This window comes from Mus pahari, chromosome 2, assembly GCF_900095145.1.
Source record: "Mus pahari chromosome 2, PAHARI_EIJ_v1.1, whole genome shotgun sequence".
Classification (NCBI taxonomy): domain Eukaryota; kingdom Metazoa; phylum Chordata; class Mammalia; order Rodentia; family Muridae; genus Mus; species Mus pahari.
In genome coordinates, this window is record NC_034591.1 from 90990245 (window position 1) to 91004361 (window position 14117).

At 43.2% G+C, this 14117-nt stretch overlaps 1 protein-coding gene across 1 annotated transcript in view; it reads right to left on the bottom strand.

Moving 5' to 3' along the window:
• Positions 1-14117, bottom strand: part of Dnah6 (dynein axonemal heavy chain 6) — a 195435-nt gene that overhangs the window by 61231 nt on the left and 120087 nt on the right. The window contains exons 51-58 of the mRNA XM_021190740.2: positions 13640-13875; positions 11846-12107; positions 7068-7191; positions 6161-6357; positions 5209-5412; positions 4012-4137; positions 2683-2847; positions 1566-1633 (exon numbers count right to left, since the gene is read on the bottom strand). Of these exons, the coding sequence (XP_021046399.1) occupies positions 1566-1633; positions 2683-2847; positions 4012-4137; positions 5209-5412; positions 6161-6357; positions 7068-7191; positions 11846-12107; positions 13640-13875 (1382 nt within the window). The remainder of the gene's footprint in view (positions 1-1565; positions 1634-2682; positions 2848-4011; positions 4138-5208; positions 5413-6160; positions 6358-7067; positions 7192-11845; positions 12108-13639; positions 13876-14117) is intronic.

Below are 14117 nucleotides of genomic sequence, written 5' to 3' on the forward strand. Positions count from 1 at the left end.
GTGTGTGTGTGTGTGTGTGTGTGTATGTGTGTGCGCGCGTGTGTGCAGGTGGAGGCCAGATGATGACTTCTGGTGGTCTTCCTCAGCAATGCTACCAAACTTATTTTGAGTCTGGCTTTGTTGGCCTGGAGCTCAGCTACTAGGCTAGGCTGGCCGACTGAAGATCTCCTGGCATCTGCCCACCTCTACCTTCCCAGCACTGGGATTCCAAGCATGGGATACACACATGCCTTTTTATGTGAGATCTGGGAACTAACTGAGGTCCCAGGGGCCCCAGAGATGGCTCAGCAGGAAAAGGTACTCCGTTCCAGAGCTGATGATCTGAGCCCAGCTCCTGGATCCCACACAGGGAAGAGAGACTCCTAACTCTGACAGGTGGTTCTCAGACTTCTCCACATGCTCCACGGCCCATGGACACGACACTCCCCACTAACAGTAGATAAATAGAAAAACTGAATGCAGGTCCTGTTGCTTGCCCATCCAGGACTTTATGGACTGTGTCTCCCCAGTCGTGCATGCAGCTCTGGTTCCCAATCCGTATGTCTGAGCTCTGGTCTCCACCATTGTTTTCACAGCACTGACTTGTTTAAAGGGAACCATTTTACCAGTTTAATCGGTCAATGCCATTCACTAAGGCTCACCTATGCCAAACTGGAAATAGGAACATTCTATACAGGATTGAAAAAATACTGACTTGGGAGATTATGAAACCTTACCACCTCAAAGAAGCAATTCTTCTGCGTAAATGATAAATGATTTTATTCTTATAGCAAAGCAAAAGATGAAAAGACACAAGCTCTATTTTGTCAGTTCCGTCTCCACATCTAGTGCCCTCCTTAGAGGGAGGCATGCTCTGAGAAGCACCCTTCTAAGGCTCTCCCCTGCATGGGCCCTTGCGATGGCTCAGTAGTTACCAGTGCCTGCTGCTGAGCATGGAGACTTGAGATCAGTCCCTGAGTCCCCTGTGGTGGAGGGAAAGCACTAACTCCTGTGCTTGTCCTCTGACTGCCGAAGTGAAGGTGCTCACAACACATGGATATACACAGTGAAGAGAATGTGATAGGATAGTAAAGCACTGTACATAATAATATATATGTAAATATATAACATGATACACAGAAAGGATGATAATAAAGCCTTCAGACATATGTTTATGTGTATATAAACATGGAATAAGTTCAATGAATAAATACATTGCTAAAATAATACTACAGATAGTGTTTAGAGTTTGATGTCATATTCAAAAAAGACCTTCTGTTTAGCTGTGAATTTGATAAAGTCTGACATATATATATATTTTTGAGATTTATTATTTGTTTTCCTTTGTCAAAAAATTTGAACAATGGCTAGAAAGATCATTCAGGGGCTAAGAGTGCATCCCACGCTTGCAGAAGCCATCTTTTTTGCCTCTGAAGGTACTTGCACTCAAGTGCAGGTACACAGAGACAGACATGCATACACAGGATTAAATATAAAAAATAAACATCAAAAACCCTTCTAAATAAAACATTAGGCAGCCCACGACCACCACCCAGCTCCCCATGCATATTCTCTGTTCCGGTTACCTTAGCAACTGATCCTCCAGACCCGATTTAGTTACAGTGAAGTTGATGATGGTGACTTTAATGCACACCTGGAAGAGAAGCAGGCAGTGCATGAGAGCCTAAGTATAGGCTGGCCCAACAAGGTGTTTGTGTTTAAATGTAAACAGGATTCCCTGTTATCCAGGGAGAGGCGTCCCTAGTCTGACCATGCACACGCCTAGGCACATATGCCAAGCGTAGCATGGCTTTCAAAATTCAAACAGGATCTTCTCTGCTAGTAGCAGTGGTGATCTCCTCCCCCCTTTCCTCCCCCCAGGCTCCTACATGGTGGTCGAAGGATTGAGGCGCCAGGAAAAGGTTAGTAGCAGCACTTTAGAATCAAGACCTCGGGTTTGAATTCCAGCTGCGTCCTTCAGGACTTTCCTGTTGGGCAAGCCCTTTCATCTCTGTCAAGCTTTAGTTCCTGGGAGTTATTCAAGAATTAATAGGGTATCCGTGGGGACCAATCAAGGTAATAAAATTTCTCAGTTATATATAGTGATAATGATATATGTATATATGTATACATGAATATATGTGTATATGTGTATGTATATGTATATGTATTTGCATATGTATATGCATATGTATATATATATATATATATATAATGATAACATAATGGCTTTGTTAAAAAGAAGCTTTATTTGTAGTGAAATGAGCTTTATCTCTCATTTTGTTGTAATATTTTATGTGAAACTATGAGTATACTCTCAGAATATTCAGACTTCTCTTGAATAAATTAGTGGCAAGAAGGAGAAAGGCAGTACTTTCTGCCATGTGTAACAACACTTACAGGGACTCTAGCCAATGATTCTCTAAGTTCACCCAGTCAACCGAGTTCTCCAATAGGCGACACTTTTATTTGGGAGTACAGACATGGGCATTTGAACAGTGCTGTGAGATAGGTCATTGCTCTGGGAAGTGTCTGGGTGGGGCACTTGTGTCCTATGACTGGAAAGGAGGGTGGCAGAGGGAGAAAGGGAGAGCAGGGGAGGTCTTCAGATGATCCCTGAAGGTGGGAGTCCACCAAGCCTTAGAGACGCATCACATACAGCCCAGCTGGATGAAAAGTTGCAGACTAACAGCTCATATGCACCTCAGGTAGGTAGTGGGGATTCGGCATTTTGGATGTCATGTAAAACCTGAAACTCTTGTCATAATCGATGTCCGAATCTCCGAGGTGGATGAGCAGTCTTCCGCCACTCATGAACGTCTGCTTTAAAAGGATGGGTTCCAGGGCTGGATCCAAGACTTCTCTGAGCTTAAAAAAATGGAAAAAAAAAACATGCAAAAAAGCAAGGAGTTGAAAATGACTGCCACCGACTTGTCATTTAAGGGCCTCTGAATTTACTCTGAATATGTACTTTCCTCCGTGATCATGCGTTTCCCAACAGGAAGGCAGAGTGTTTATTTAGGATGGTCTCACATGCTGCTCATCCCTATGAGAACTAAGCTAGCAGAGCAAAGGTCGCGACGGGACCTGACTGCTGGGTGACCCCCTCCTCGGCTGTCTGCAGACAAGTAGGTCTGTGTGCCAATTCATTGTCCTGAAGGTACCTCTTGATCTCAAAAAGACTGAACTTCTGCTTGCCCTTGTAGCCAAGTTGATAATCTGCCTTGAGCTTATTTAAGACTGTATACTTAATTGATGAGCTCCCGGTTCAGTGAACGACCCTGTTTCCTAAAACAAGGTGTAGATCGAAAGAGGAAGACATCTGAAGTCAACTTCTGACCGCCTCATGCATGTACAACCTGTGAACCACCTCCTCCCTGGCCTCCACAGGAAGTGCTGAGACAGACAAGATCGATTTTACATCTTAACTCATTAAGCCACTCCTCTGGGGTATGTGAGGGGAGCTCAGATGGCAGAGTGTTTGCCTAGCATGCCCAAAGACCCAAGTCCTAGTACTAGCACTGTAAAACCCAGCTTTGGTGACACATATCTGTAATCCCAGAATTTAGGAGGTAGAGGGAGGCAGATCAAGAGTTCAAGGTAACCTTGGGCTACATAGTAAGTTTGAGACCAGCCTGTATATACGCGACTTGTCTAAAAAAAGAGAAAAGGTTCATTTTTAATACTGATCTCTTTAATCTGACCTTATGCCCAAGTACAAATAATGAGTACGTCTACCAGAATAGTTCGTTTCGTGTTTCTCATCCTTTAAGGCCTGCAGCGAGGCTTGGGAATGAGGAACATGGTGAGGAAAGACTCTTAGCTCCAAAATAGTGGGGTGAAAAATTCTTTTAGCCAACAGGTCCCAGCTCATCTGAGAATTTACTACTCGAGTAGCAGCTGGTTTGACCCATTTGAAAATGGACTTGACTGGTGTCCTTCACATGTGCAGGTGTGGTCTGGTGACCTGTACAGCATTCCAGACATCTGACAGTTAGGTATTAACATAAAATGGTAAAGTAAAAATCGAACCTCTTCCAGTAAGACAGGTAAACCCAGTCGGATGGAGTTTTCCAGTATTCTTAAGAAATTGGTGTCTGTAAGCTTAATGATCTTTAACCCACTCTTGCTTTCCTTGTTTCTTATCCATCGATTGGCCTGTGTGAGAAAGCACAAAGAAGGTCAAATGTCAGGAATGTGCAAGTGTCTTGAATAAAGTTTAGAGATGTTCAGTCTAGAACTAAATTGGAGATATAAAAGACAAACCCCATCTCAAACAAAGCAAACAAAAAATTCCTCTCCCCAATAAAAACCTTTTAAATCCAATGTTTAAGATTCCACTTTTTGTCCAAATGTAAAACAAAGAAAGAAAAGAGCCACCCAGGAAAGCCCAGGTTGTTTGCAGTTCAGTAATTTAAATTTGTTTGGCCCACTGGAAGTGGCGCCATTAGGAGATATGGCCTTGCTGGGGGAAGTGAGTCACTGTGAGGGTGGGCTTTGAGGTCCTATGCTCACACTCCACCCAGGGTGGAAGAGAGACCCTCTTCCTGGCTGCCTACAAAAGACTGTCTTCTCCTGGTTGCCTTAGGATCAAGATGTAGAATGCTTAGCTCCTTCTCCTGCACCATGTCTGCTGCATGCTGCCATGCTTCCCACTGTGATGATAATGGACTGAACCTCTGACACTGTAAGCCAGCCCCAGTTAAATGTTGTCCTTTTTAAGAGTTGCCTTGGTCCTGGTGTCTCTTCACAGCAATGGAATCCTCAGGAAGACAGGCAGACAGCTTCCTTTCTGCCACTTTCTCAGGGGCTTCCTGTTCTAATCCTCACTTTGCATTTAGGAAGTCAGATAGCAGGCATCTGTAAACAGAGGCAGACTTGCCCCAGTTCCATCTATTTCTGACTTCATCCTGATTCCTCAGACTTTTAGGGTAAAAGGATTCATTATCTTGCATTTCTCACAATTTATACGCTCCCAAGTAGAAAATGGAAAGCCAGTAGCCAACCTTCTAACCCAAATCAGTCAAAATGAAGAATAAAGGGCTCTAATACAGGTCCCTTCTGATTTTTCTCAAAACTGAATACTTCTGTAAGATGAGGGACTCCGAGGAGAAGCCTTCTCAACTCCCTCAATCTAAGTCTCCTGTGGTCTTTCAATCATGTTAAAAATCCTTTCTTACATGTTATATTCAGCAGAGGGCCACTCTATCACAAGCATTTGTTACACACCTGATCTTGGGGATCAATCATCAAAGGCCACCTTCTCCCCTGAGTAACCAAAATGCCATTCTCAGTTGATATCAAGTCTCTGGGCAGTCCATCTGTGTTCCACTGCCGGATTTCATAGGGGTCACCAAGAATGTTAATGAGACTGAAGGAGGGGTCGATGGGGATCTCCAGGACCAGGCAGGACTCAATCCACCACTCTATAAGCTGTAAGGAGGAACATTTATATGTGACGGAGAGCAGCAGGAGGATGGCTAGACCATGCCATTACTATAACTTCAGGCATGATACAGAACTGTTTTTCCCCTCCTTCCAACAAATCTCACTGAACCAGAGCATCCCTGAGCTCTTTCCAAGTCTGGGTGACTATAAGACTATGCTCTATTGCTCATGAAGGTGAACATTTTTAGGAAGTTATTTAATAAAAAATTACTATGCAGTTTTTCCTGTTAATTTGGTATTTTTGGAAAGTACATGTAGACAGAATATATATATATATATATATATATATATATATATATATATATATATATATGTGTGTGTGTGTGTGTGTGTGTGTGTGTGTGTGTGTGTGTGTTTTCATACAGTGTTTTGCTCCTTCCTGTCTCGTTCCTCAAGTGCTTGTCTTACTTCTTCACACACATTGAGTTTAGATGCCATTTCTGACATGAAGGTAGGGACCACACTATATCCCTCCTGTCTCCAAGGTTATTGTGTTGAGTGATGAGTAGCTTTACAATGTAGAAGAAGGAAAGGGAGAAATATGTTATTGGAAGTTTAGGTGCAGACAGTCACCAGTCAGTGGGAGAGGAGAAGGTCTATGTGTGCGTGTGTGTAAATAAATGTGATGTTTACTTCTGCCCTAGTGAATTGCCTGGGAAACCTGGGGAAAGGAGTCCCCCATACTCCACCCAGTTCTTGTTTCTTCCCACTCCACACATAGCATCTTACTCACCAGCTGCCTGTACTGGGCTGTGAAAGCCCCGTAATAAGCCACACAGGCTGCTGCTATAAACACGTTTCCAACGATGTTTGCTAGCTCCTCCTGGAATTTCTCAATGCTTTCTTCCCACCGAACCTGCTCATCTCCTAATGCAGCCGTTAGCTTTCCAGCACGTACCAGGCGCGCTTTGGTCAGGGCCATGTTCTTTGCTGGATGATTTTGAGAACATCTGGTCAGGTTAGTCAATATTTCCCAAATTACTAAGAGCTGACTGGCTTGCTTTGGTTTCCAAAGGAGCTATTGTTATGTAGCTAATGATGTCAATTCATCTTTACAAAAGCTTACACCAGTTCCCTATGTGTGTTCATTTCAGAGCCAAGTCTAGCCTCTTCCATGTTAAGGTCTTCCTGTGTGCTCCTTGTTCTTGCTGGAGACAGTGATCTCTGTAGGCCTGCTGTATTTATTGTCTAGGCCAAAGTCATGTGTTCTTTTGAGTTATAATGTGAATGTTCAAATGAGCCGTTTTGTATGTAAGACAGTGAATTTATATAGTATCTTCATTCTTCTCATCTGGTACTAGGAAGCTCACAAAAGAAGGACAATGTAATGTAATGTAAGTACATCCTGCATGTTGGATTAAAGCTGAGATCTGGGAGCTGGAGAGATGGCTCAGCAGATGCGGGTGCTTACTGCTTCTGTAAAGGACTTGAATGTGCTTCCCAACACACATGTTAGATGGCTCACAACTGACCTGCAACTCTGACTTTAGGGCATCTGCACTCATGTGCTTTCCCCATTCATGTATAGACATAATTAAAAATAAAATAAAGTCTTTTAAAAGGCTGTGATCTGGTTCTGAAAACGTCTTCCTTTCGGAAATCAGGCCTTTCCTGTCTACAGTGAGTCAGGGGCCTCTTACCCAGACTTTCCTTCTCATTCACGCCTTTCTCGTACTCATCTTGCAAAGTCTTTATTTGACCTTCCACTTGCTTCAGCAATGCTTGCTTTTCTTTCAGGGTAGCCATGGTAGCATCAAGTTCGGCCTAACAAAAGCAAGCAAGCAAATGGGTCCCACAAAGATTGAGTGGCCCCTGTATACAATTGATTAAAAGCATGGTTTATGTCCATTTTAACATGTCCCCAAAGGCTTTCATCTTGCACAGATTGGGCTGGGATGTAGCTTGGTTGTAGTAGGATACTTGTGCAGCATGTATGAAGCCCTAGGTTTGATCCCTAGTGCTTCATAAAACCAGGCATGGTGGTGTGCACCCACAGCCATAATCCCAACAACTGTAGTTAGAAGTAAGAGCCATCATTGGTTATATAAAAAGTGTAAGGTCAGCCTAGGATACATGAACTCCCCTCCTCTCCATAAAGTAAAATATAAGATCAGAAGCAAGCAACCGAAGTAACAACAAGACCGATTCTAGGGTGCTTTGAATATGCTTGGCCCAGGGAGTGGTACTATTGGGAGGTGTGGCCTTGTTGGAGTGGGTGTGGCCTTGTGGGAGGAAGTGTGTCATTGCAGGGGTGGGCTTTGAGACCCTCCTCCTAGCTTCCTGGAAGGCAGAATCTCCTGTTTCCCTTCAGAACAAGATGTAGAACTCTCAGCTCCTCCAGCATGATGGCTACCTGGACACTGCCATGCTTCCAGCTATGATAACAGACCAAAAGTCTGAATCTGTGAGCTATACCCAATTAAATATTGTCCTTTATAAGAGCAAGCCTTGGTGTCTCTTGGTAAGTCATGGTGTCTCTTCACAGCATTAAAACCCTAATTAAGGCAGTAGTTGGTTCCAGGGACTGGGGTATTGCTGTGATAGGCCTGAGCATTCTTTTGCTTGGAGGAATGTGGATTTTGGGACATTGAAAAGCAGTAAATGCTTTAAGTGGGGCTTAATGGGCCATCCTTGTGGGAAAATGGAAGACATTGGTGCTGAGGGTGATTTGAACTATGCAGACCCGGCCTAATGTTTCAGTGGAGAGTAATTTCAGTATGTAGCCTAGAGATTATTCTTGTGATATTTTGGTAAAGAATATGGCCACTTTTTGCCATTTTCTGAAGAGTCTACCTGAGGCTAATGTAAAGAGATGTATATTAATTGCATTGACAAAAAATAGTTCAGCAGAGACTTTGCTCTCTGGTTTAATCTAATGAAGAGGATTTTTGATCAAGGATAGCAAGTTTAGAAAGAAAAAATATAAAATGTATGGTTCAAGTAATAAAGGACAGTAGAAAGGGAAATGGAGCTGAATTTCATGTTCAAGGAGATAAACAGACAAAGGATGTGGTAATATCAGGGCAAGATCCCACTCAGCTAAGCTTATTGTTTGTGTTTGCTTTTGAACAAGGAATAGTTATGTCACATTGGGTGTTATTACCTGGTTATTGTTTTCATTTTGACTTTTAATCTGAAATGAACTACAATCCAGAAATGGAGGGCACACTTGTGATTCAGATCTTGAGGCTGGAAGGCACAGGCTTTTGATCAGGAATAGTGGCCATGGAAAAGTTTTGGCTCAGGAATGTTGGTACACACCTTTAATCACAGGAGACAAAGGCAAGCAGATCTCTGAGTTCAAGTCCAGCCTGGGACAGAACAAGTTCTAGATGAAGAAAAGCTTAAGTCCAGCTGCAATGATACATGCCTTTAATCTCTGCATTCAGGAGACAGAGCCATGCAGATCTCTGGGTCCAAGGTCAATCTACATAGCAAGTTCCAGGACAGCAAAGCTTAGTGAAGGAGTTAGAAAACAGAAAGCTGGTGATAATGTAATAGAACAAGGGTGCCATGTTCCAGCCCTAGCAAGTAGCAGAACTTGGCAGTTTCAGCCATGTGGCTTTGGCTTTAGAGCAAGAAAAAGAGGTGATACTGGGACAACTGATGCTCATTAGCTGGAGCTAAGAAATTAGCAGTGATCAAGAAGAACCAGCATCCCTGAGGTGAAATCTTCTGGGAAATGTTTTCTGAGAGCACGGAGAAGCTGTGTTTCAAAGATAGCCAAGGTTGTACCTTGTGCTGCAGCTGGACTTGGTAATGTGTAAGAAATCACCTAGATAGTGTTAGTTTTGAAGGCACAAAGGGGTCGTGGAGAGCAGCTGTGAGGTTTGGCACTGTGAGAGGCCAGGAAAGGCCATTGGTGACTATGGCCCAGGACTGAAGGGGTCAGACAAAGATGATGAGGCTTGGCACCACATAGAGAGCCTATGACAGGCTTTTGGTGAAGCTCAGTTGGAGTGGAAGACCCCAGCATATTGGAGACGCTAGTACCATGGTATGACCACCAAGAACAGCAGCTGCAGTGGAGTAGATTCAACCAGACTGCTTCAGAGGGCAAAGCTGGAGAAGTGACCGAAGCCCTTTTGGAGGAGCTCAGAAGATCATGTGTGGATTCCACACACTGGAACAAGAAGCTGTAAAGTTGAATTTGCCTTGGATACCCTAAGACATTAGAGATGTCAGAGCCATGGGATATCTGCCAAGGAAAGCTGCTAAGAGGGAGTGGAATCGGCCCAAGAGAATGTCAGATCTGCCAACAGCAGTCAACAAGAGGGAAAGGAGCTGGAGATCTGAAGAATGCTTTGACATCTGACATGGAGACTTAGATTTGGAGTTAACCTGGGTGGTTTTCTGTCTTGTTTTGGCCCCGTGTTTTCTCACTGTGACACTTTGGAATGGTGATGTATATCCTGCATGTTGATGGAGGTATGTGATCTGCTTTTTTATTCTGATTTCTTAAGGGATTACAGTTAAGGGATTTGATGAATCTCAGAAGAGACTTTGAACTTTGGACTTTTAACATTGGTGAGACTGTTAGAGACTATGGGACTTTTAAAGTTAGATTAAATATATTTTGCATTATGCTATGCCTAGGTATGTCCCCACAATTTCATGTGTTTGAACAAGCCTATGGGGGGGGGGGCCAGGGAGTGGAATGTTATGGTTTGAATATGCTTGGCTCAGGGAGAGGCACATTTAGGAGTTGTAGCCTTGTTAGAGGAGGTGTGTCACTGTAGGTGTGGTCTTAAAAACCTTCCTCCTAGATGCCTGAAATTCTCTCCTGTTTTTCTTCAGAGCAAGATATAGCAATCTCAGCTCCTCCTGCACCACGCCTATGTGGACACTGCCACGCTTCCAGCCATGATGATAATAGACTGAACCTCTGACCCTGTAAGTCAGCCCCAATTAAATGTTGCCCTTTACAAGAGTTGCCTTGGCCATGGTGTCTCTTCACAGAAATAGAAACCGCAACTTAGACAATGCCCAACAAAATAAATCATAAAATGAATAGAGAAACAGATGTAGTAGTTACCACAATGGATTATGATTTTAAATTATAAAACAAATTGAATATTCATGTATGACAAAGACTAATATTACTTAACTAGTTCTCTGTGTTAGAAGTCTACCAACTAAGGCCTACAGGCCACAACTAGGCTATTGGTTAATAATAAGCAATTTTATTAGCATATATGAGTTATACATAATGGGTTTCATTATAATATCTCCACACATGTATATAATATTTATCACATTCACTTCCTATTACTCACTTGTGTCCCTCCTATTCTTCCCAATTCTCCTCCGTTTCTAGCCACTCTCCCATCCCCTTTTATGCCTTTTGTTTTTAATAACCTAATGAATTTCATTAGGGTTGCTTACAGGAACATGGGCACCATGCTAGTGGGAAAGTGCCTCTCCCTCTCCCAGTGATGGTGAACTACTGCTTGCTCCTGTCAGGCTGTGAACTAGACTAGGAATTCTTTCTTCCCTCCCTCCACCTGCCATTTCTTCTTGGTTCTCTTTCTTCACTATGCTGAGGACTTAACTCAGAGCCGTGGGTGGCTCTGTAGGGTAATCACAGAGCTAGAGCAGTATTTACTCTCTGGGTGTGTCTAGAGCAGTATTTACTCTCTGGGTGTGTCTAGAGCGGTATTTACTCCCTGGGTATGTCTAGAGCGGTATTTACTCTCTCTGGGTGTGTCTAGAGCGGTATTTACTCCCTGGGTGTGTCTAGAGCAGTATTTACTCTCTCTGGGTGTGTCTAGAGCGGTATCTACCCTCTGGGTGTGTCTAGAGCGGTATCTACCCTCTGGGTGTGTCTAGAGCGGTATCTAACCTCTGGGTGTGTCTAGAGCGGTATTTACCCTCTGGGTGTGTCTAGAGCGGTATTTACTCTCTGGGTGTGTCTAGAGCAGTATTTACTCTCTGGGTGTATCTAGAAAAGCTTTACTCATCCCTGCTTGCTGCCTATAGCTTTGGTAACCTGCTCCACTTACAGTTCACTCTTTGTTCTTCTCAAGAACACTGAGGACCTCATGTCTGATCCTGCGTTCATTGGTTCTGACACCCAAGATGACACCACCAGGTGTGGGAATACAGATCCGTAAGAGACTATGAGAAACTTTACAAGCATCGCAGACATATAACACATGTCCTTTTATACCCTGAAGCTAAGGACATGAATCTACTCAAGATTCACTTTCTTCTTATGCTACACCAAAGGCTGACTTGAGAGAAAATTTCTGGGGGGAAATCATCTCTGCTCACCACTTCTAGAAATGAATCACTTTCCAGGACTGCAGTCACTCTCACACTGCACACAAGAGAGTCACAGTGGCCTCCCACAGAGAGTGTGAGTGACTGTTGCTCATGACCTCCCAGTCTCTAAACTGTCCTGCTCTGGATGAGTTACCTGGGCAGCACGGAGCTTCTGTCTCTTTGGTTCGACTTCCTTGACCACCCGAGAGTACAGATCCATGGCTCTCACCCACATGCACATGGATTTGCAGGCCTTGGACACCTTCTCCACCTTCTCAGGCACGAAGTCAGGATTGTTGATGTACCTCTGAAGCTTCAACAGGATCTGAGGCTTTATGTTCTCCTTATCATATTCTAAAAGCCTTCTTAGGAAGTTAGAATCACCAAGAAGTTGCTTTGCTGTTGGCCAGTCGGGCCTGTAAGACAGACCATGGTGAGCTAACGGCATTGCCATCCACAGCGGGATAACACCAAGATAAGTGGCTATGAGAATGTTATAGTTTTACCCAGTAGTTGGGGAATTTCAACCTTGGCACTGTAATTCTGGTAATGGCCCAACTAATTCATGAGGAGAGAGAGAATTGGATGATTATTATCTACAACCTAGATTTGCTAGAGAATAAAATGTAAGAGAGTTTTGGAAATGTAAGATGTTATAGGAACAGTAGTTTTAATTGTATGTATGTATGTATGTATGTATGTATGTATGTATGTATGTATGTATGTGTGTGTGTATCTATCAATCTATCTATCAATCTATCTATCTATCTATCTATCTATCTATCTATCTATCTATCTATCTATCTATCTATCCATCTTTCCAAGACAGGGTTTTTCTGTGTAGGACTGACTGTCCTGGAATTTGCTCTGTAGACCAGGCTGGCCTTATACTCACAGAGATCCACCTGCCTCTGCCTCCCAAGTGCTGGGATTGAAGGCAAGCACCACAACTGCCTGGCTAGGAAAGTAGTTTCTAAGAAGAGTTATTTTATTTTTAATGATGTGTTTGTGTCTGTTTGTGGGATCGTGTGTGTGTGTGTGTGTGTGTGTGTGTGTGTGTGTGTGTAAAGTGGCTGTGAAGGCCAAAAGAGATACGGGATCCCCTGGAACCAGGATTACAGAAGTGTGTGAGCCAGCTGATGTGTGTGCTGGGAACCAATCTGGAGTCCCCTGGAAGATCAGCAGGTGCTCTTAACTTTCGAGTCATCTCTCCAGCATGAAAACTAGAGTTTTTATTTTAAAAACACTGTAATTCTTGTATTTTATCCTTTGCCTCAACTTTGACCTTTTAATTCTCTTGTTAGGATGTCTTAAAGAATGCCTTCTAGATGTGCCTAGTCTCTCTGCAACTTGATATGCCAAGGCTGGTTGCTACCCATGGGAGGTCCCCGCTTTTCTGAAGAGAAAGGGAGGAAATGTGGATGAGGGAGGAAGGACTTGGAGGAAAGGAGGGAGAGGGATCAAACAATATGACATATATATGCTATATAATTATATATGACATATAATTATACATTAGACACAAATATATATCTATATGAAATATAGATGTACATGAAATTTTTAAAAAAGGATTGTATTGTTGAAAATCTGAAAACTAGATTTCAGAAGAAATTTGCTTGGCATATACACAATGATCCTTCATGAGGAAATTACTGCCTGTCTGCCCAGCTCCCTCTCCATGAAAATCATGGTTCTTCAAGTTTTTTCCAAGGTTCACATTTCTTTGTCCCCCCAATTGCCTGTATTCTATAGCCAATAGTTTTATATCTTCCACTATCTGTCATAAAATATTCACTGAATAAAATACTTGTTGGATAAATTTGTTGAGTGGACCAACCAAACCAAAGAGAGGTGGTCAGAGAACAGAATGAATACACATATAGAAAAATATGAGAAAGGAGACCATCGGTGAAAGGGGAATCTCACCAGGCATCCAGTGACTCACTTGGCATTTAAGAGGATGGAGATGGCTTCCATCACAGTCATGACCAAGTCAGGGGGCTTTGTGAAGACTCTGATTTCAGAGATATCTGCTTTGTCTAAGGAATCCAGTGCTTTATTGGCAGCTTCGAGGGCGGGGAGTGCCTCCTCCAGGTCTCTCTGGGCATCGTCAGCGATCGCTTGAGTCTCTTCGGCTTTCACCTTTGCTGTTGCTTCATCTTCTTGCACAACATTACGGACCTAACCACAGAATCAAGGTTGCTTAAGAGGTCTCATTAAGGCCGAGCATCCTTGTCTCTCATCAAAGTGCTAACCAGGCCCAACCCTGCTTAGCTTCTGAGATCAGACAAGACTGGGCACATTCGGGGTGGTACAGCTATAGACCTGAGCATCCTCAGTAAGGAAAACCTGAATCTGAAACATTTAGAGCACCAAACACTGCCATAAGCAGATAATTTTACATGCGATCTTATGTGACAAAC